Source organism: Orcinus orca, chromosome 1, assembly GCF_937001465.1.
Source record: "Orcinus orca chromosome 1, mOrcOrc1.1, whole genome shotgun sequence".
NCBI classification, from domain to species: Eukaryota; Metazoa; Chordata; class Mammalia; order Artiodactyla; family Delphinidae; genus Orcinus; species Orcinus orca.
Window position 1 is genome coordinate 124,618,566 of NC_064559.1, and position 22,772 is coordinate 124,641,337.

General features: G+C 37.1%; 1 protein-coding gene across 6 annotated transcripts in view; it reads right to left on the reverse strand.

Annotated features, from left to right (window-relative positions):
- SLC35A3 (solute carrier family 35 member A3) overlaps nucleotides 1-22,772 on the reverse strand; it is a 43,851-nt gene that overhangs the window by 11,587 nt on the left and 9,492 nt on the right. For 2 of the 6 annotated variants that reach the window (XM_049714782.1, XM_049714775.1), the window contains exons 2-5: nucleotides 8,690-8,894; nucleotides 5,977-6,131; nucleotides 5,777-5,899; nucleotides 3,643-3,814 (exon numbers count right to left, since the gene is read on the reverse strand). In XM_049714782.1, coding sequence (XP_049570739.1) covers nucleotides 3,643-3,814; nucleotides 5,777-5,899; nucleotides 5,977-6,131; nucleotides 8,690-8,876 — 637 coding nt within the window. In that variant the 5' untranslated portion in view covers nucleotides 8,877-8,894. Of the gene's footprint in view, nucleotides 1-3,642; nucleotides 3,815-5,776; nucleotides 5,900-5,976; nucleotides 6,132-8,689; nucleotides 8,895-16,190; nucleotides 16,210-21,341; nucleotides 21,488-21,780; nucleotides 22,389-22,772 lie in introns of those variants that run through there. The other 4 variants (XR_007479191.1, XM_049714773.1, XM_049714777.1 and 1 more) reach the window with 4 other exon arrangements.

A 22,772-nucleotide genomic window follows, 5' to 3' on the forward strand; every position in this document is an offset into this window, starting at 1 on the left:
ATCTGGATTTTCATATATTCACATTCATACATGCAGATATAATAGCTCAGGTATGTGGTCCAGCATTTTCCTTTATTTAGAAATTTTGGATGTACAATAATTAATAAACAAAAAATTAGAGCTAAGAAACAGTCAGCCATAGGCAACATCAGAATGTTGTTATTGAAGTCTCACTGTTAGGGAAAGTCAGCTCAGTGAGAGCCTGAAATGTGTCTTATTCACTGCTGAATCCCTTACTTCTACCACAGAGCTTATCACATGACTACTGGATCTAAGATTTCCTGGAGCAATCCTAAACTATGAATAAAGAAATGGATATTACAGGGGTCATCTCTTTGGGGCAGTCTGTAGTAAGATATGCAAAGAGTGCAGGGTAAAGCAATTTTTTATAAAGCCGCAACTACTCAAAGTATTCCACAGTGAAAAAGAACTAAAAGGGATGTGAAATGTTCTTTCTAAAATTTTATTTATGCCAACTCTATTATTTTAATATGTCTAATTTAGAACATGAAAATAATACTGGTATAATACAAAATCACAAAAATAAACACTTCCAAGGGTATTATTCATATCTTTTTTAATTATAAAAATAACTCTTGATAATTTAAAAAAATGTATAGAGTACAGAAGAGTATACACATGTCAGTATGTACAGATCTACTGCATTCTTTCTATCAGTTGCGTAATATTCCATCGTACGGACAATAACAGTATGAAATACACATATAACGCCACATGCAACAAAATGTACTAAGTGCTTTATGTATGTTAACTCATATAACAACCCTATGAGGTGGACACTTCTAGTTCGTTTTACAGATGAACAAACTGAAGCAAAGAGAGGTTAAATAAACTTGCCCAAACTCATGTTGCTGGTTAGTGATGGATTCAAGATTTTAATCCAGGCAGAGAGGTTTTGAAGTCTATGATCCATTTAATCATATTGATAATTTATTTAACCAGTATTCTAAATGTTTTCTATTTTTTACAATTGTAACCAATGCTGAAATGAATAAACTTGGACATTTATCTTTGTTCTCTTGTATAAATATTTATATCTGTAGGATAAATTCTTATCCAGACATGGAATTTTTACATTAAAGCTGTAATTTATTTAAAATTTTGTTATATATTCCCAAATTGAGATCCAATAAGGTTACATAAGTCTACCAGTTGCCCCTCCATATTTGCAGGTTTTGCATCCACAGATTCAACCATCCGTGAATCAAAAATGTAAAAAAAAAATTCCAGAAAGTTCCAAAAAACAAAACTTGAATTTGCCGGCACAGCAACTTATTTACAAAGCATTTACACTGTATTAGGTATTATAAATAATCTAGAGATGATTCAGTGTATATGAGAAGATTGCATAAGTCATATGCAAACACTATACACCATTTTATACAAGGGACTTGATCATCCACGGCAGTCCTGGAACCAATCCCCCACAGATACCAAGGGAAGACTGTACCCCTCGCAACCTAAGGTAACAAGAGTTCCTGCTTCTCCATTCTGTGGCTAATATTGGATCTTATCAATTAGCTAATCTTTGACCTTTGATGTTTGAAAGCTTCTATACATTGTTTTGTTTTTGTAATCTCGAGTTCTATAACTTATTTATGTATCCTTTTCAAAACTTTGATTTATTACCATTACCATTAGATTGTGTTATGAGGTCAAACCAAAGAATAAGAAATCCATGAAATACCACAGTCATGAATTCTGACCTTTCATTTTTATCTTAAAATCGAGAAAATTTGGGGTAACTCATACAAACCTGAATATTTCTTTCTTTTCTGATATTTGCATATTAATGTAAATAGCTGACATAAGTGCTTAGGCACTAATAAAGCACAAGGCACTTTATTCTAAACACTTTACGTGTATTATCTCATTTAATCCACATAGCAACATATGAAATAAGTACCATAATTAAGTATATTTTATAGATGAGGAAGCAGAGAGGAAGGTTAAGTAAGTTCTGTAATGCCACACATGTGGTAGGTAATAAAATCAGGATTTGGGGCTTCCCTGGTGGCACAGTGGTTGAGAGTCCGCCTGCCAATGCAGGGGACACGGGTTCGTGCCCCGGTCCGGGAAGATCCCACATGCCGCGGAGCGGCTGGGCCCATGAGCCGTGGCCGCTGAGCCTGCACGTCCGGAGCCTGTGCTCCGCAACGGGAGAGGCCATAACAGTGAGAGGCCCGCATACCGCAAAAAAAAAAAAAATCAGGATTTGAGTGGTCAGACTACCAAACCAAGAGTTCTTAACCACTATGCTATAGATATACTCTTTCTGAAATGGTGAATGCTTTTCAAGTCTGAACTTGCCTTCTAGACAAACTGAACAAAGGGAAGCTAATTTAATTTTGTTTTCAAAAATATTTACCTTGACGTTCTTAAAAAAAAAAAAAAAACACACGATACATTTCTACAAATTTTGCAGAGAAACAAATAAATACTATGAGATAAAATGAAGGTTCAGTCTGTTTGTCATCATATTATGTGAAAACAGCTGAAAGGATGGACTTTAATCAAATTTTGAAGGTTTGTCTTAAAATACAGGCCATTAGGATTACAGACAATTCACTGTATAGGGCCTGGAAGGGCCTGTTATGACTGCTATCAGGAAACATGGTATAGCTATTAAGCTGATGGGAAGAAAAAAACAGTGGCTTCAAAGAAAAAAACAATGGTTTCAAAGATGAGCTCCAAAGTCACAGGGACAGAGGCTTAAAACAGAACATGCAGTTGAGCTGCTTCTCACATGTAGCATCTTCCAAAATGAATATGACAAGAATACTAAATTCTGAAATCTTTGTATGAGGAGTTAAATATTACAATACTGTATACAAATAGTTTAAATATCTATTCAAAGGCAATCTCTTTTTTCTTTTAAACTATTCACCTTCAGTTAGAAAAATGCTGTAGTATTTAAAAGCTAAAATGTAACAATTTGAAATAAAAAAGCATAGTAAGATTTTAAAGAGACAAAATTTCTTCATTTCAAACTTGCTCCATTTAAGTATCTATTTTTTCAGCTTTACTGAGGTATAATTGATAAGTAGAATTCTAAGACGTGAAGTGTACATTGTGGTGATTTGATATACAACGTGGTGACTGTAGCTGATAACACTGCATCATATAATTAAATTTACTATCTTTTTTTGTTTGTTTGTTTGTTTTACTATCTTAATCTCTTTTTCCAGGAGGAAAATATGTTATTTGCAACATCTGTGGAAAACACAGCAACCAAAGACAAAGGCTCCAAATGGTGAGGACAGAAACAGGCTTCATACATTCTTATGAGCACAGACCCAAAATTCCATATTCTTGAAAAGACATTCATTTAAAATACAGTTTTTCAAAAGGCAAAAACCCTGACAGATATTTGCATCAACAGCAGCTTTTATAAAAGGTTTATTTAATTAAAGATACATAGGACTTCCTGGCAGTCCAGTGGTTAAGATGCTGTGCTCCCAGTGTAGGGGGCACAGGTTCAATCCCTGGTTGGGGAACTAAGATCCTGCATGCTCTGCGGTGTGGCCAAAAAATTTTTAAGAAAAACAGGAAAACACAGAAATCTTTAACCATAACAATATAATCCTTTAAAAATAATATTAGAAAACATTTAAAACTTACCAAGTTGAATGTTTCTTATCCACACTGATTGTTTGGTTTCTTTTAAGATTTTCTCAAAGTAAACCCCAGCAAAGCCACTTGAAAAACATGCTGTGAGAACTGCCATGAGGCCTACAAATTGTGAGCCAGCTGAAAGTTCCTTAGAATTAAGCTCTTGAGAATCTGAGGGCCACTGAACAAAAAGAAAAAATTGAAGTTTAATTCCTATAATATTTTACAAAATACACATTTAGAGTCCACTCTTAGACCTTAAGGTAAAAATACAGCCAATACCATTCTGGGGGATTGCAGAGAAGAGCTTTTGAAAGAAAAACTTAGAATCACTTTTTTTTTTCCCATAGTGATATTACTGTTGTAATTTATAATTTCAAAAATACCCTAAAAAAGAGAACAAGTATAATAAACGCACAGATGCACAAAATAGCCTCCACAAGCAGTTCAGTTGTAGAAATTCAGAGTGTGAAGTGTTGGAGCAGCAAAAATGAGTATGGAGCTGATGTTTCATTATGGAAGGTCCATTTCATGCTAACCATTCTGAGCTTTATTCTGTAGATCAGTGTTCCTAAAACTTCACTTATTTCCCTATCATCTTCATGGTTTTTGTCAAATGTATGTTCTCCCTAAACTATTACTTGATATTTTAATTTAAAATACCTCACTTTTCTTTCTTTTTTTTTTTTTTTAAAGATGATGTTGGGGGTAGGAGTTTAGTAATTTATTTATTTATTTATGGCTGTGTTGGGTCTTCGTCTCTGTGTGAGGGCTTTCTCTAGTTGTGGCAAGCGGGGGCCACTCTTCATCACGGTGCGCGGGCCTCTCACTATCGCGGCCTCTCTTGTTGCAGAGCACAGGCTCCAGACACGCAGGCTCAGTAGTTGTGGCTCACAGGCCTAGTTGCTCCACGGCATGTGGGATCCTCCCAGACCAGGGCTCGAACCCATGTCCCCTGCATTAGCAGGCAGATTCTCAACCACTGCGCCACCAGGGAAGCCCTAAAATACCTCACTTTTAAAAACGGAATACCAACTTTACCTTACCTTAAGCAGAATCTGTGAAAATATGGGTTTGATATGCCAATTATATTTTTCTAATAACCACTTAAATAACTATTAGAAATATTTATTCAAAATATACATACCACACTCTGAGGAAAGTGATTGTAGGGGAGGGGGGCTTTGGATGGCAGGAGATTGACATTATTGGATTTCTTTTAGATAGACCACAGTGGTGACTAAGTGGAGGCTGAATTGTAAGACAGAAGTTAAAAAAAAAAATCCATTAGGAGGCAAAAGATTACTTGAGACACAAAGAAGGCATGAAATGTGGAAGTGTTAGTGATAGACAAGGACAGAATCAAGAAGTATTAGAAAGCAGAATCAGAAAGTCTTAGTGATTGACTGGATGTACAGGCTAAAGGAAGAGTCTAGGACAACTCTCAGGCTAAGTAAATCATGACTGGAAAAAACAGAAATAAAGAACAGGTTTGGTGGGGAAAAGGTAAAGTGCAGCTTTGGATACACTGAGTTTATAAGGCCTATTGAACAACCAAACAAAGATGTCCAATGTGCTTTTAGATATATAAATCTGAAACTAGAGGTGATAACCAGAGCTGATGACACAGACCAAGAAGCTATCAGCATATGTGTTAATAAAAACCTTCAGAAAGAATGAAATCTCCAAAAATAAGGAAATAATTTAAGAGAAATAACAAGCCTATCAACAACACAATATCTAATGGGAATATCAAGAAAGAGGACCCCAGGAAGGAAACCAATAAGGAATCATTAGAAAGATGTGAAAAGAACCAGGAGCGAGTGGTATCAGGGAAGCTGAGAGACAATAGGAAGGGAGTGGTTGATCTCAAATGTCCAGATACTCAGTAAAAAACAGCTTTGTTTTACATACAGTGTCTTATTTCCCTAAATAGACTGTTCATTTCTTTACGTCAGATAATTTGATTCTACTTCTTTGTGTCATTTATAGTCCCAATGTAGTATCTTGCTCAAAGGAAGCCCTCAAAAAATGTCAGTTGTAAGAATAAGCATTTTCTTCAACAAATAACAGAACCATATTTTCCAAAATGAGGTCTGAAACTGTGATAAAAGTAAAAGTTATACTTATCTTGAATAGTTACCTGTACAAAAGCAACTCCTGTCATCAAAATTACTAGGGAGAGCCACTGGTACACACCTAATTTTTTACTAAGCATCGACACAGAAAATAATGCAGTCGTAAGAATTTTCAACTGATATGTGACCTGAAAAAGAAAACAGCTAATATTATTGTTTGTTTCTTTCTTTCTTAGAAACACTACTAGAAATATATTCTAAATACCTGATAAGTAGCTGCATCTAGATTTGACAGTGCCACATAGAGTAAATTATTCTGAAGAGTATATATCCCTGATGGAATAGCAAGTTTAAGTGTTTCCATAGGTTTATTAAGAATTTCATCATGTAGTATTCGATTCAGTGCTCTTAGACTACATTCTAGAAAAAACATGAAATGGACAAAATCAATGATTAAGTAACTCCAAATAAGTTACATACTCTCTCTGAAGTCCTCAGTTTTTTCACCTGTAAAAAATGAAAATTTGGCTACATGTTAAGATCCTTTTAGGTCTAAAATATACAGACGTACCTCAGAGATATTGCAGGTTCATTTCCAGACCACTGCCATAAAGTGAGTATCACAATAAAGTGAGTCACAAGAATTTTTTTTGGTTTCTCAGTGCATATAAAAGTTATGTTTACACTTTACTGTAGTCTGTTAACTGGGCAATAAGATTATGTATAAAAAAAATAATGTGCATACCTTAATTAAAAAATACTTTAGGGCTTCCCTGGTGGTGCAGTGGTTGAGAGTCCGCCTGCCGATGCAGGGGACATGGGTTCGTGCCCCGGTCTGGGAAGATCCCACATGCCGCGGAGCAGCTGGGCCTGTGAGCCGTGGCCGCTAAGCCTGTGTGTCCGGAGCCTGTGCTCCGCAACGGGAGAGGCCACAACAGTGAGAGGCCCGCATACCGCAAAAAAACAAAACAAAACAAGACTTTATTGCTAAAAAAATACCATCATCTGACAATGGAGGGTTGCCACAAATCTTATATTTATAAAAAACACAATATCTGCAGTAAAATAAGGTATACCTATACCTTTAATGATGCTAATATTTCAAATATTAAATATATATTTCATTGGGAAATAAATCAAATTGATTATATATATACATATGTATTTATGATAACCAAAACCTCAAAGTATTCATTTGTCAACCAAGTATTCTTACTTTATCATAGCAATATTATAATATTGATACCTTGTATTTTATAATGTATTTTATCATCAGCCATTAATGCCAATTAATAATTATGAAGACTTTAATCATAAAAAGAAGGATATCAGGAGGTGGGTTTGGCTCAAACAACAGAAAACCCAACCAACAGTGGCTCAAACCCATAGGGATTTGTCTCACATGTCATGAGTCCAGGTCAAAAGCTGCTACAGCAGCTCCGTGATGACATCAGGGACCTAGCTCTCTCTGTATATATATTGGCTTTTTATTGTCATGCTTTTCATGTATTGTCTACGTGATTTTTTGCAACAGATTGCCAACTGACTGATGCACCTCTGGTTCTTCTTTCCGGAAGGAAGAAAGAGGAGGAGGAAACAGTGGCCTAGCAGGCATCTTCTTCCCTCTCACTGACCAAGACTGTGTGTTGCATAACTACTCCCTGCTGCAAGGGAGCTGGAAAATCAATTATTTTCTTTTATCTTCTCCACATTAGATATAAGAAAGTGAGAAAGGAGTTAAAAATGGACTCTGAGCTAGCCAACCCACAGTATCAATCACAAAAAAATGTCCAAAGAACTTTAAGAGATATATAAATCCCCAAAGAAGGGAGAAATTCTAAGGAACCCTACCACCTTACCAACAATACACTTCACAGATGATTTTCTCTCGCAACATAAAACTTGCAAACTTTATGAAAACTGTTTTAAAATGAAAATACCTTTTTAAAAATTAATTTTTATTGGAGTTTAGTTGAGTAACAATGTGTTAGTTTCCAAAATGAAAATAAGTAAAGAATGCTACTTGATATTCAGCCTTTCCTGACTAAAATAATGGTAAAAAAATTATGTAAGTAAAACAAAAGTTACCAAAAGATTATTTTAGTTTTAGCAGAAAAAATATAAAATATAAGCTCATCTTTAAAATTAAATTTTTAAATAATTAATGCTGTCACATATTTTTCTTATTAGCAGTATGAGGGTAGTGGAATTGAGTCTTGTGGCTTTAATCTGATTTCTCTGATTGCTAGAGAGGTTGAACATCTTTTTATACATTGATTGGCCACCCAGGTTTTCTCTTCTGTGAGTTGCCTATTTACATCTTTTGTCCCTTTTTCTGTTGAGTTTCTTATCTTTTTCTTATTGAGTTGTGGGAGTTCTTTGTACATTCTGGATATTAATTATTAGTGATTACCTGTGATGTAAACATCTCTCAATCTGTTGCTTGTCTTCTCATTTGGTTTGATATATAAAAACATGAAAAAGTCTGTTTTTCATTTTAATGTACCCCCAAATAATCTAACCACATGGAGCCCTAACTACTGGACCACCAGGAAATTCCCTCAATAAAGATATTTTTTTAAAAAAACTATATCAAATTAGTCACTGCTGGACTAATCATGCAGCAAATAAAATAAAAAAGCCTTGACTTTAGTAAAAAATTATTACTCCTCTAAATTACTTATTCTCAAATTTTTATTAATGCAAGAAACTTTGTTTCATATTTACAGCATTAACCAGAGGACATGAATCATAACATAGATAAGAATAAAATACCTCTATTACTAGACTAAAACCATCTTAATAAAATGAAAATTGAAATGTTCTTCAATAATGCAAGTGTTCAAATGTGTAGTTACCTATATATATATGTCATATATATAGGTATCTATACATATATACTATATATATATATCACATGTGAATAACTCCAAAATAATTAAATAAATTGCAATGACTTAAAAAACCTAGATACCTACTGCTGTCTTTGTAGACTAATAAAATGCAGGCCATTATCTTCAAAAGTTCAGCCACAACCACGGCTGTAGATGACAGATAACGAGGCCCCTCCTCTTTTAAAGTCCTAGAATAACGCATCGTTAGAACCAGACTGGTAGTCTGAAAGACCAAAATTCCCAAGGAAAGGTATTTTAGGTTGGCTGACATTGTTTTATCTTCATTTGCCTGAAAAACAAAATACACAGGGCAAATAAATAGAAAATACAGAAATTATAAATATTTTAAAAACCAGTAAAAACAACAACAACAAAAAAAACCAGTAAGAGATGTCTGGTTCCAAACAAGATAAAGTGCATTCCATCCTATTCTTCCTGCTAATTACAACTATAAACCTTGGACCAAAGACAAAGCAACTACAAGGAGACTCTTGTAGAAAAGAGACTGGCTAGAGACTGCAGATCTTGAGTGATTAAAAAATCTTGAGATTTTTTGCCATTCATGTATCTCACCCTGGGTGTGACAGCAGTTTACAACCTGGAACCACCAACAGGTGTAGGTCAACAACAAAAAAGCCATAAGAAAAAACCCACTGTCTCCAACCAAAGGACTGGGAAGACAGCAGCCCTGAAGGATGCAACCCTCCCAAATGGGTGCTGTATAATCTATGGGGCAGAGCCTTGCTGACCATCCCAACCCTGCAAAAATGACAACAGAGGTGGTGGCCCTCCCATCCCCCACCAGGATGCAGCCACAAAGACTATGGGGGCAGAGCCCTGCCAACCATTCCTGCCCTACATAAGGTGAATGTCAGCAAAGACGCAGCACCATTCCTCCCTCTCCAGTGGCTGCCTACTAATATAGACGATTTAAGTAGGAACCAAGGTCTCATAACACTCAAAATGTCCAGGATACAATCCAAAATGAGTATACTCATCATTCCAAAAGACAGGAAAAAAAATCTCAACTAGGATGAATAAGGACAAATCAACAGACAACAACAACATATAGTTGATACAGATGTTGGAATTATCAGACAAGAATTTTAGAGAAGTTACTACAAAGATGCAGCAACCAACAGGCAATTATAAACATTCTTGAAATAATTTTAGACTTACATAATTGAAAAAAATAGAACAGAAGTTCTCATGTACCCTCCACCTGGCTTCCCTCAATAATAAAAGTAGCAAAGTTTCTGTATTTTTCCTAAAGCAATTTAATATTAACTCTAAGAGACTCACTTTAAATATGAAGATACAAATATGTTAAAAAGTAAAAGTATGGAAAATGATAAAAGCCATGAGGAAAATAACTATGAGAAAGTTGGAGGGGTTAGATTAATATCAGGCGAAACAGATTACATAAGAATTATTTTTAGAATTAAAGGACACTTTGTAATGATAAAACAATCAACACATCAGGAAGATATAACCATTATAAATGTATATGTGCTAATAACATAGCTTCAAAATACATAAAGCAAAAACTGACAACTAAAAAGAAAAACAGGTAAATCCAGTCAGAATGTGAGATTTTAACCCACCTTTCCCAGTAATTCATAGAATATACACACACACAAAACCCAGTAAGAATATAGATTTGAACAACACTATCAACCACTGTATGTAGACTTGGAGATGCTCCACTAAGATCCTCCTTCAAGGAAGGACTTAATGTAGTGTGCATGATCATTCAACTGCCTCTCCACCCCAGGTCACATCCTTTGCTTCAAATTCATCTAAAGATTCAATCTCAAACAAAATCTCTGAAGGACTTTTTTGGTAGAAATTGATATTGATTTTAAAATTTATAGGAAAATACAAAGGACCTAGACCAGCAAAACAATTTTGAAAAGGAAGAATAAAGTGGAAGGAGTTAAACTACTGAAATTCCAGACTTACTATAAAGCCCTAGTAATTAAGACTGATATTGACATAAGGACAGAAGAATAGGTCAATGGGATAGAATGAAGTCCAGAACAGGGACTTCCCTGGTGGTGCAGTGGTTATGAATCTGCCTGCCAATGCAGGGAACACGGGTTCGAGCCCTGGTCCGGGAAGATCCTACATGCCGCGGAGCAACTACGCCTGTGCGCCACAAATACTGAGCCTGTGCTCTAGAGCCCATGTGCCACAACTTCTGAGCCCACGCGCCTAGAGACCGTGCTCCGCAACAAAAGAAGCCACCGCAATGAGTAGCACCCACTCGCTGCAACTAGAGAAAGCCCATGCACAGCAACAAAGACCCAACACAGCCAAAAATAAATTAAATAAATAAATTTATTTTTAAAAAAGCTAAAACTATAAATATTCAAGAAGAAAACATAGGAGAAAATCATAGCCAAATAAAAATAGGCCGAGATTTCTTAGGATACAAAAAGCACAAACCATAAAAGAAAAATATGGGAAAATTGGACATCATCAAAATTTAAATCTACTCTTCCAAAGACACTGTAAAAATAATGAAAGGCAAAACACATCATGGGAGAAAATATTCTCAACACAAAAATCTGACCATGGTCTTGTACCTAGAATGTATAAAGAACTCTTACGACACAATGAGTAGAAGACAAACAACCCAAATTAAAATGGACAAAAGATTTCAATAGATATTTCACCAAAAAAAGATAAATGAGTGGCTAATATGCACATGAAAAGATGTTCAACATCACAGTCATTAGAGAAATACAAACTAAAGTCACAATGAGATAACATTATACACCTATTAGAATAGCTGAAATCTTAAAAATTGATGCTACCAAGTGTTGAAGAGGATTTAGAGCAAATAGAACTCTCAACTTTGCTAGTGGGAATGTAAAATGCCACAACCACTTTATCAACCAACTATCTCATTTTTATAAATCTGCATTTGCAGAAGAATCCTAGTGTGAAATAAAATTATAGCATTTTAGAAGTGGAAGATGCTTTAGAAATCATCTAGTACAATATCTTCATTTTAAAATACAGAAAATAGTGAACAGAGAAGTTAGATGACTTGTTCAAGGTCTTATAATTATTAATTGAAAATAACAGTTATAAAGTTAAATATCAAGTTCTGCAGATCCCATTACAAGCTACTGTAGAATTTCAAATGACTTCCCGGTGGCCTTTATCTCTGTATAAAAGGAGGACAAGTTGCCAGCAATCTGCATTTAGCACATGCCTTTGATTTTCCTGGGAAATGTCAAACAATTATTTCAAACCTGTTCAAGAAAGTCTTTTGTTTATTCTGTACAACTAAGACCATAATGTATGTGTTACAACAGCAATACTCTGATTTCTTTTCAAATGAAAATTTAAAGGTCAGATTCTAAGCCAGGATACACTATTTGTACAATTTTGCTTTTCCATTTCCAAGTACATACAACATCAATATAAACATTCACTGTGATAATACAGTTCGTAATATTTTTAGTCTCTCACAATGTTTTGTTTTGTTTTTCTAAGTCTGTGAGATAATAGAAAAACATATATATTGGTCTCTGGTGCTGGCTCCTGACACAGGCCTCCTGAAACACTTGTAATTTCCTAAGTGATAAGAGCACTAGGAGCATCTTTTGTTCTAGTATTTGGTCTTTGACCCCAGTTCCTGACACAGGGCTCCTGAAACCCTTGTAATTTTCTGGGTGATAGAAGTGTGTTTTGTTCTAGTGAGGCAAATTTGGGCAGGCTTCTGGATGGCTTCTGAAGAGAGCTGCTCACCAGAAAAAACAAGGCATGATTAGAAGCTTGGAATTTTCAGCCCCATCCCCCAAGCTCCCCTACTCCCCATCTCTTGAGAAGGCAAAAGGGCTGAAAATGGAGTTAATGATCCATTTTGCCTACATGATGAAGCCTCCATAAAATCACAATACTATAGGGTTCAGAGGGCCTCCAAGTTGGTGAACACATCCACACAGGGAAGGTGAGGCACCCCAATTCCATGGGGACAGAAGTTCCTGTGCTGGGGACCTTCCCAGACCTTGCCCTATGTATTTCTTCATCTGACTGTTCATCTGTATCCTTTATCATATCCTTTAATAAACCGGTAAACATAAGTGTTTCCCTGAGTTCTGTGAGCCACTATAGCAATTTAATCAAACATGAGGAGAAGGTCGTGAGAACCTCTGATTTGTAGCCAAGTCCAAGTCAGACAGAAGTTGTGCATAACCTGAGGACCTACTACTTGTGATTGGCATATGACGTGGGGTGGGAGCAGTCTTGTGGGACTGAGCCCTTAACGTGTGGGATCTGATACCATCTCCAGACAGACAGTGTGAGAATTGAAGTAGGACATCCAGCTGGTGTTGCAGAGAATTGCTTGGTGTGGGGAAAACCTCACATACATGTGATGACCAGAAGTGTCAGAAGTGAAGTATTCTGTATGAGGAGTAGAGGAGACACACAGGAGGAAAGAACGGCGTTGCTTTTCTAATATGAAGTTGAGAAGTAAAATACATGCAAACACATGCTCATTTGCACTAGATCACGTGTAAAGAATTACAATTTAATTTACAATTCTGCCTAAGGGAAGAAAAAACTCAAAATGAAAAAATTCAAAATACTAGCATTTCTAAGAAATACAAATACTTAGTTTGGTTGGAGTACAATATAGGTAAAAGTTAGTACTTTCACTTAGTACAATAAAGGTAAAAGTTAGTACTTTCACTTAATACAACCCCTAAATGCAAAGCAAATACATAAACACGAAATAGACCAAAAAAAGATTATGTTCCACCTCTATAATTTACAAGAGTAACATTTTCTTCCTTGTAAAGTCTATAATATTTTCTCATTATAACTGAAAACAATCTTTTACCAATTTCATGTTTAAGATTTAATTTCAGTCTCTCCTACATTTTTTTCTCTTACCGCCGAATTCCCCTTCTTTTATCCTTTCAGGTGTTGCCAATCTTCTGGTTTCCAGATTATTCTGTTTCATAAAAATTTCCTATCCAAGAAACTTTTATATCAATAATAAGAAACTGTTAGGTTCTTTCACAAATGGAGCCTCATTCAGTTTACTTTCAAAAACGTCATGAACCAGTCCACAAATTACTACCCATGTTCCATTAAAGACCCCGATTACTAAGCTCCGTAAACCCACTTGGAGTTCAGTGAGGCTCTCAGATTTATAGCAATGTCAAAGAGACAGGATGCTTAGATGCTCCACTTCTACCTTAACAGCTAAGACCTGAAAAATGTATTCTTCCTGGTCACTAGAGTAAATGGCACTATTTCATTCGGATTGCTTTCCTTTGTTTTCATTTGTTCTGGTTTTTCTAAAAAAGCATTTATTATTTTATTTACTTTAAAAAGTAGCATATTATTAGTGAGAAAAAATTAATAAAGTTAAAAATTATATTAATAAGTAAAAATTTGAACCATAATCTCACCACTCAAAGACATCTAATAATATTTTGATATAGATTCTGTCAATTTTTATTAAGTTTTTTGGAAATCTCTAAACTCAAGAACACTAGCAGCAAAGGTAAAATAAAGTACCTAGACCATTTCATACTCCCACTGAAAGGATTTCAGCAACTTTTGGGGATTCTTAGTTATATAGAAACTAGTCTTGTAATCACAAAGTTCCAAATTCTCCTGAAAAATAATAGATCTTTCTTGAGGGAAAAAAATGGATTTTAAAAATACAATAAAGTACCAAGAATATAACAAACATCCATGATTCTACCACCCAGAACTAACAATTGTCAATCTTGTCACATTTGCTTACCTTTCCTTTTTTAAAGGAATAAAACACAACAGTTAAAGTCCCCTTTAAGCCAAATTCTAAGTCCTATTCCTTTTCCCCTCCCCTATTATCATACATTTGGAGTATGTATTTCAGTGCACTTTTAAAATTTTATACACCTATATAGAAATATCCGTAAGCCTAAATATTTTAATATACATACATGGTATCAAACTGTATACATTATTCAGCATCTTCCTTACTTTATTCAGCATTGTTTTGCCATCTACATTGATATACAGACCTAGTTCATTGCTTTTAATAACTCTATGTTGTTCCAACAAATAAGCAGACCTTCTATTTACCCATTCTCCTACTGATAAACATTTAAGATCCTTTCTTTTCCTTTTAAAGATTTATTTAAAAGTTTTCTTAAAATTTTTCAACAAGTAGCTACTAAATATATAAGCTACAAATATTTCAAGCCATTTTGCTAAAATTTAATATTGTATATGATTTCTCAGGTCTCTTCCAATTCTAATACACACACACAATTTTATTAAAGTAATTTCAATTTTTTCATCTAAAAGTGTCTCAATTTTTAAATTGTAAACTTTGAGTATACATATAGTAATACATAACATATATAATCATTAACTATTGTAAAACTATTAGTGTATAATTATTGCATAATAATAATGTATAATTATAATTTTTGTGTATGTGTGTGTATACTATAATCATACTTATTCGATACAGTCACACTGCTAGTACTTCTAAAAGTCCTTTGCACAGGAATATTTCAGGATTTGGTTAGTCACTATAAAAGATCTTGTACTTGCTTTACTTGCTTTCCAATCATTATTTTTCTCCTGAATTGTTAGATAAGTTTGGTATTTACAAAGTTGAATTTTATTATTTTTAAATGCCATCTCAGCTCTTGAAAGAAAAATGTACAACAAAAACTTCATTCATCTAATAAGCTCCATTCATTTGGATTTGATGATGACTTGGTTAGAATTGTGTGCAAAAAATATTAGTAAGCTTATTAAGAGTTCAAAAAATTTCTCAGTAATTATTTATTACTCTTAAGGGGGAAAAAAAGGTTTTTCAAACATGCTAGAAGGTATAATTTAAGTACATTTTATATGCTAATTACATATCCCTCATTTCCATTAAAGTCGCTCCCTAAGATCCCTGCCTTTACAATGCTTTGTCAGCCAATTCTGAGATACTTTACAGGCCTTAAACATTTAAAAAATATATATTACACAAAGTATATATATCATTAATGCACACTACTACTACTTCCACCCTTATATTAATCAGGGTTAGTGAGAAATTAGTTGTTTATACCATCATTATTGCACTAGATATGCATTAACTAAGTTCTGAAATATTCAAAACACTATATACTAATAATTTCTATTTATCTTTTCAAACAGAGATAGGTACTTGAAGGTAAACCTGAAAATCAGTCTGGCTACATTATATCCAATAGGTTACATGTATAATCTTTAGGTCTGTGTATGAAGCCCATTATTCTACTGAGACAATAATATCTGTATTTTGCTGTTATGTCTTCAGCCACTAAAAGTTCCACAAAACTAAATCTTCAGTCAATGTCTTTAAATTGTAATAACATTTATATAGAGAGATTGGCTCAAGATGGTGGAGTAGAAGGCCATGTGCTCACCTCCTCCTGCGAGAGCACCGAAACTAACTGCTGAACAACCATCAACAGGAAGACACTGGAACCCACCAAAAAAGATACCTCACATCCAAAGACAAAGGAGAAGCTGCAGTGAGATGGTAGGAGGGGTGCAATCACAATAAAATCAAATCCCATACCCGCCGGGTGGGCGACCCACAAAGTGGAAAACAAGTATACCACAGAAGTTCTCCCACTGGAGCAAAAGTTTTGAGGCCCGCTTCAGGCTTCCCAGCCTGAGGGTCTGGCAACAGGAGTAGGAATCCCCAGAGACTCTGACTGTAAAGGCCAGCAGGATTTGATTGCAGGACTTACGCAGGACTGGGGGAAACAGAGACACCACTGTTGGAGGGCACACACAAACTCATGTGTGCACCAGGACCCAGGGAAAAGGAGGAGTGACACCATAGGAGACTGAACCAAATCTACCTGCTAGTGTTGGAGGGTCTCCTGCAGAGGCGGCAGGCAGGTGAGGCTCACCGTGGGGACAAGGGCACTTAGCAGCAGCAGTTCTGGGAAATATTCATTGGCATGAGCCCTCCCAGAGAGCACCATTAGCCCTGCCATACAGCCTGTAGGCTCCAGTGCTGGGTTGCCTCAGTCCAAACAACTAACAGGGAGGGAACATGGCCTCACCCATCAGCAGACAAGTGGATTAAAGTTTTACTGAGCATGGCCCTGCCCACCAGAGCAAGACCCAGTCCCTCTTAGATAGCCTCACCCACCAGAGGGCAGACAGCAGAAGCAAGAACTACAATCGTGCAGCCTACAGAATGAAAACCACAATCACAGAAAGTCAGACAAAATGAAAAGGCAGAAGATTATGTCCCAGATGAAGGAACAAGATAAAACCCCAGAAAAACAACTACATGAAGTGGAGTTAGGCAACCTTCCAGAAAAAGTATACAGAATAATGATAGTGAAGATGATCCAGGATCTGGGAAAAAGAATGGAGGCAAAGATTGAGTAGATGCAAGAAATGTTTAACGAAGACTTAGAAGAACTAAAGAACAAACAAACAGAGATGAACAATACAATAACTGAAATGAAAAATACACAAGAAGGAATCAATAGCAGAATAACTGAGGTAGAAGAATGGATAAGTGACCTGGAAGACAGAATGGTGGAAATCACTGCCACAGAACAGAATAAAGAAAAAAGAATGAAAAGAAATGAACACAGCCTAAGAGACCTCTGGGACAACATTAAACACACCAACATTCGCATTATAGGGGTCCCAGACCTGGGACCTGAGAGAGAAAGGACCTGAGAAAATATTTGAAGAGATAATAGCTGAAAACCTCCCTAACATGGGAAGGGAAACAGTCAACCAACTCCAGGAAGCACAGAGTCCCAGGCAGGATAAACCCAAGGAGAAACAAACACACAGAGACACACAGTAATCAAATTGACAAAAATTAAAGACAAAAAACATATTAAAAGCAATAAGGGAAAAATGACAAATAACATATAAGGGAACTCCCATAAGGTTATCAGCTTATTTCTCAGCAGAGACTCTGCAAGCCAGAAGGGAGTGTCATGATATATTTAAAGTGATGAAAGGGAAGAAGCTACAACCAAGAATAATCCACTCAGCAAGGCTCTCATTCAGATTTGACAGAGAAATCAAAAGCTTTACAGACAAGCAAAAGCTAAGAGAATTCAGCATCACCAGACCAGCTTTGCAACAAATGCTAAAGGAACTCCTTTAGGCAGGAAAGAGACTAGCAACTTAAAAAAAAAAAATTTATACAGATTTTTAAAGACTACTAAGTACCTAAGTAATTCTGCAAATCAATTTTCCTTCTACTATAAAAACAAAAGGTTAAATTTCTAACTTAAGGTTTTTAGAGTGAGCTATATTTACATTTTCTAAACATTAGTTCTGAAATATACTCCCTAAGTATAATATTATAATCTATTTTAGGTTAATGACACAACAGAGTACATATGAAAACACACACATTTTAAAGTGCTATGCAAATATAAATTCACATTACACTAGTCAGAAACAGCTATTGGTATAAAAACAAACCTTTTAAAGTTTTTCCAAGTAAATGAACAGAAAAAGTAATGCTGACCTCAGCTGCAACTTTTTGTTCATTATCTTCCATGATGCCAAAACTTTAAAACTGCAACCTATAACTGTGTACTAAATAATGACAAAATTCATCACAACTGGCTTTACTTCTGACACTGGCATTTATATATCTTCCTGCCAAACTATCTCAGAAGTAGAGACAGTATTCTCCAAAAGTAGCAACAATATGTTGTACTTGAAGTCCATAATAATCCTGTGGAAAACCCAAAATCTTATTTATAAAAGCGAAAGAAATATGAATTAAAGGTACTTTACATTATTGACATAGTCAATTTTGTTTCTACGATAAAAATAATAAGTTCCACTAAGTTAGTAGACTTAAGTTCACTCTTAAGTGCTTAAGAAAAGCAAAATCCTGCTCGACAACACTTAACAACCGACTCTTTACATTCTATGACTCCTATTACATTCTAAGTTAAACAACTTTTCATTGTTTCTCCTTCCTTTTCTTCCTCAAGGTATCAGGTATCTGTTTACATAAGACAATATCACTTGTATGTAAGTTAGAGTACTGTGTCAATTTTTAACTTGTTCTTTTACAGACTGCAGAATTTCCACTCCTACATTCAGATAAAATCAATAGTACTCAAATATTTCTTCAACTTAACAAACATAAAACCTATCTGCATTCTAATTTTTAGATTATAAATTGTTCAATATTATTGTACTCTTTACATAATGTCAGTGACTGGGAAAACATAAAGACCTAATAAATATAGCCCTAAGATCCCCTTCTAATGTGAGGTGTCATGTAAAAACGTACTCCTTTCTCACCCTCTCATTTCCCCATCCCTGTGCCATTCTGCTCTACCACTCAGCTATGGTCACTTCCCACCACTTACAGCTAAAGGCTGATGTTAAAGGTATTCTATAAAGAACAGAGACTACTGTACAATCTGGGTAGGATCTGTAGGGTAGCAAAACTTGTCATGCCAAAATATCTCTTTGGCATGTGGGTTATTTCAAGCTGGAAACAGTGAAGGCCCTAAAGACTCAGCAAGATCTTTGACCTTTCCCCTAACTGATAAAAAAAAAAAAAAAAATTAGATCTATGGCCTGTTCCCACAGTATCACCAGAGATATCTGCAAAGAATTAAGAATATGGGCTATGTGTAGTGGAGGGAAACTCTAGGCAGAGCCTAGAGATCAGAGTCCACTCTGTGTCCCACTGTCTCTGCATGGCCCAGCAAATATTTATTTATCAAACTTTTGCTTTTACATCTCCATGTCAATTGCTTTCCTCCCCTTTGAAGCCTCAAACCACTACCCCCAACATCCTTGTCTTTAGCTGCAGATGGTATGTAAGGTGAGGGTTTCAGCCATTTTGACAAGTTACTCAGTTTTCCTGGGTCTCTCCCATGTATCCGTGTTATTAAACTTTTGTGTGATTTTTCTCCTCAATCTGTCTCATGTCAATTTAATTCTTAGATGGGCCAGAAGAACCTAGAAGAGTAGAGGAAAAATTCCTCCTCCATGACAGGTCCACAGGCACTAACCATTAGTAAGGTTTCAAGATTCAGGAGATGCGGTCAGAAGTAGAAAATAAAGGTATCACACAATTCACCATCAATATTTAAATACTAACTATGGTCAGGAACTATGATGAGCACTGATACACAATGATGAACAAAACAAATATAATCTGTTTCTTCATAGAGCTTATCCTCTAGCATGGAAGACACATATTATTCAAATAATTTAAGAAACAGTATAAGGGTGTAAACTGCTATGACATGGTGTATAACAGGAAAATATCATAGGAAAATTATGATCCTTGTATTATTATGGTCCTTGTATTTACTGTATCAACTTGGTTAAACTCAAACACATTTCCGCAAATCCCCTTCTCTATATGGTGCCAGGTCAGAATTGGCTAAACACAAAACCTGCACAAGATCTGGAAGGCAGAAGTGAAGCAACAGCCATTACTCCAGACGATTCTCAGTTAAATGTGGTGAAACAGAAGCAAAGGTGCCGGCAGGTTCCAGTTATCCTCCCTTCCCTGCTTTAGGTCAACTCTTCCCAACTGCTGATAACCCTACTGAGCAACAGGTCCTAATCTTTAAAACCTGTAAATGTTACCTTATTTGGAAAAGGGAATTTTGCAGATGAAATTAAGTTAAGGATCTTGAGATGGGAAAATTATCCTGCATTAGCTAAGTGAGGCCTAAACGCCAACGTAAGTGTCCTCATAAGAGACAGAAGAGGAAAATACAGATACTCAAGAGAAGAAGGCAATGTAAAGATGGAGCAAAAAGAGATTTGAAGATGCTGGGCTTGAAGACTGGAGTGATGCACCCACAAACCAAGGAATGTTGGCAGCCACCAAAGCTGGATGAAAAAGGGAACAGATTCTCTCCTAGAGCCTCCAAAGGGCGCATAGTCCCTTTGACACTTTGATATCAGCCCAATGATACTGATTTCTGATTTTGGATCTGATTGGAGCCATGGACAGCTACAAATTTTTAAGAGTTTTGGATACTACCCTAAATAATTTTAAATTTATTCTGGATTCAATAGAGAGTCACCGAGTATTTCTGAGGGAAAAGAATACACAAGACCTCTGGCTTTAAAAAGCAGTATCGGCGGGGGAGTTATTGGAAGGAAGACAGGCTGAGGGCAGCAAGTCTAGCCACTGCTATAGCATAAGTAAGAAGAGGAAAGAGAAGCCACGTTAAGCACAGGAATGAAAAAGGGAAGAAGCAAATTGAGATGCTGAAAAAGTAGAATCAATACTTGGGAGGAAAGTTAGGACCAGAAATATAAATTTAGAAGTCATGCCTTTAAAGGAAACAACCTGAGTTTACCAGTGAAAATGAGTAAGCGCACGAAGTGAGAAACTGTACCAAAATTTCATCTTTAACTACCAAAGTTGAATGTTGATTGAAAACAAAAAACTTAACTCTGGTTCCATTTTCAAATACTACATGTAATAGAACATAATAAAAGACTCAGTCTTCTACCATAAAGTAATGACACGTGTTTTACTAAGCAAGGCCCAGTACTACATTTAATATTATTATCCTTTAATTCATTTGAACCAGCGTTCCCCGGAGTTTAGTTGGTTTAAATAAATGTTAATTAAAATGCTCCCTTCCTAAACACTCAGAACCCTCTCCCAACACACACACCTGTTCTGATAGGAATCCCACCTGGCCTCAGACAGCCCTTGCCTATGTATTAGCCTTACCAAGGACTGCTTTTCCATTTTTTGAAGTCCCTGCGGCTTCTTCAGCGCAGCGTCCCCGTCTGGTGGCTCGGTACCTGCCACAGGGCCACACACCGAGCAGGAGCTCCGGGGAAGTTCGCTGACGGAATGACCGCCAGCCTGGCCCTCCGGCCGCGGCTCCCCACGCCCCAGCCTCTAAGGCAAACACTGCGTTTTTCATTCGCTTGACACACCCCTTTCCCCGGGCCCTTTTTTCCTCTTCCACCCAGCATATTCCTCATATATTCCCTCGGACTTAACAACGTGTCACTTCATCCACTCCCACCCCTACTTAGCTAGTACTTAAAGTCTATCCACACCGTCCCCTTCACTCAGACGGATTTCACATCACTGCCCTGGCCGGAGCCACGGTCACCGGCCTCCCCGTGCCCGCAGCCGCCCAGGAGCGCGCCAGACTCACCTCCCGCGCCGCTCGGCCGGCTGCGCGCACTGGGGGCGGCGGCTCAGCTCCGCCGGGCCCCCCAGGCTGCGGCGCCCGCCGGGTCCCCCGCGACCCCAGAAGCGCAGCGGCGCCCGCTCCCGCCGCCTTCGCTGCCGCCGGCCCGGTGCGGCCCAGGCGTTTCCGGGTTCCCGCGGTCCAGTCCCCCAAATGCTCCGGCTTCCTCCTCGACCCGGGCGAATACCGTTCCCGGCTCCGCTCTGGTGGCCGCAGCTCTGCACTGGCCGGCTCCATCCCGAAGGCGAGGCACCCGGGCGGCCCCACGGGCGACCCCCGGTGCCGGCTTCACCGTCCGGGGCAGTGCCTCCTGCTGGGTGTGTCCTGAGGGGACCTGGCGGACAGAGTAACTCCCGTGGCGGGCCTCTGCCGGGCTGCCCGGTGGTGGAGGGCGCCAGGGTGTCAGACTGCGAAAGTAAAGTCAAACTCCTTTTGGGGCAAAGGACCCGGAGAGGGAGTGAGGAGGTGGATTCGGGAAGGAAACAAACCCGCTTCTAAAAATGACTGTCACTGACAGTGAAAACCAAAGAGATTCGCTGTGGCGCAGGCTGCCACCCAGTCATCTGGAAAGCTAGTTCGGTTGGAAACAACCAATTCTCCCACCCTGGCTTAGACCCTGAGGCAGAGCCGCGCCCAAAGCAGCGCAGCCAAATAGTAGATAGAGTAGGATTGTCCCTTTCCTCTTAACACAATGCTTTATATTGCAAATGAGTAAAACTACGTCCAAGAAACACAAACGGAGAGAGAGCAGTAAAATAAAATTAAATAACTGTGTTAGAGTAGAATAACTGGCTTTAAACTGTTCTGTAATATGATCTTGAGAAATTCCCCGGATGGTGGAATATATATCAGATCTTAATGTTTGTCCATATATTTTGGAAGTATAATGTGCCTGGTGCATAATAATAATAGCTAGGCACTATTCTAAGATTAAGAGGTAGATAGATAGATAGATA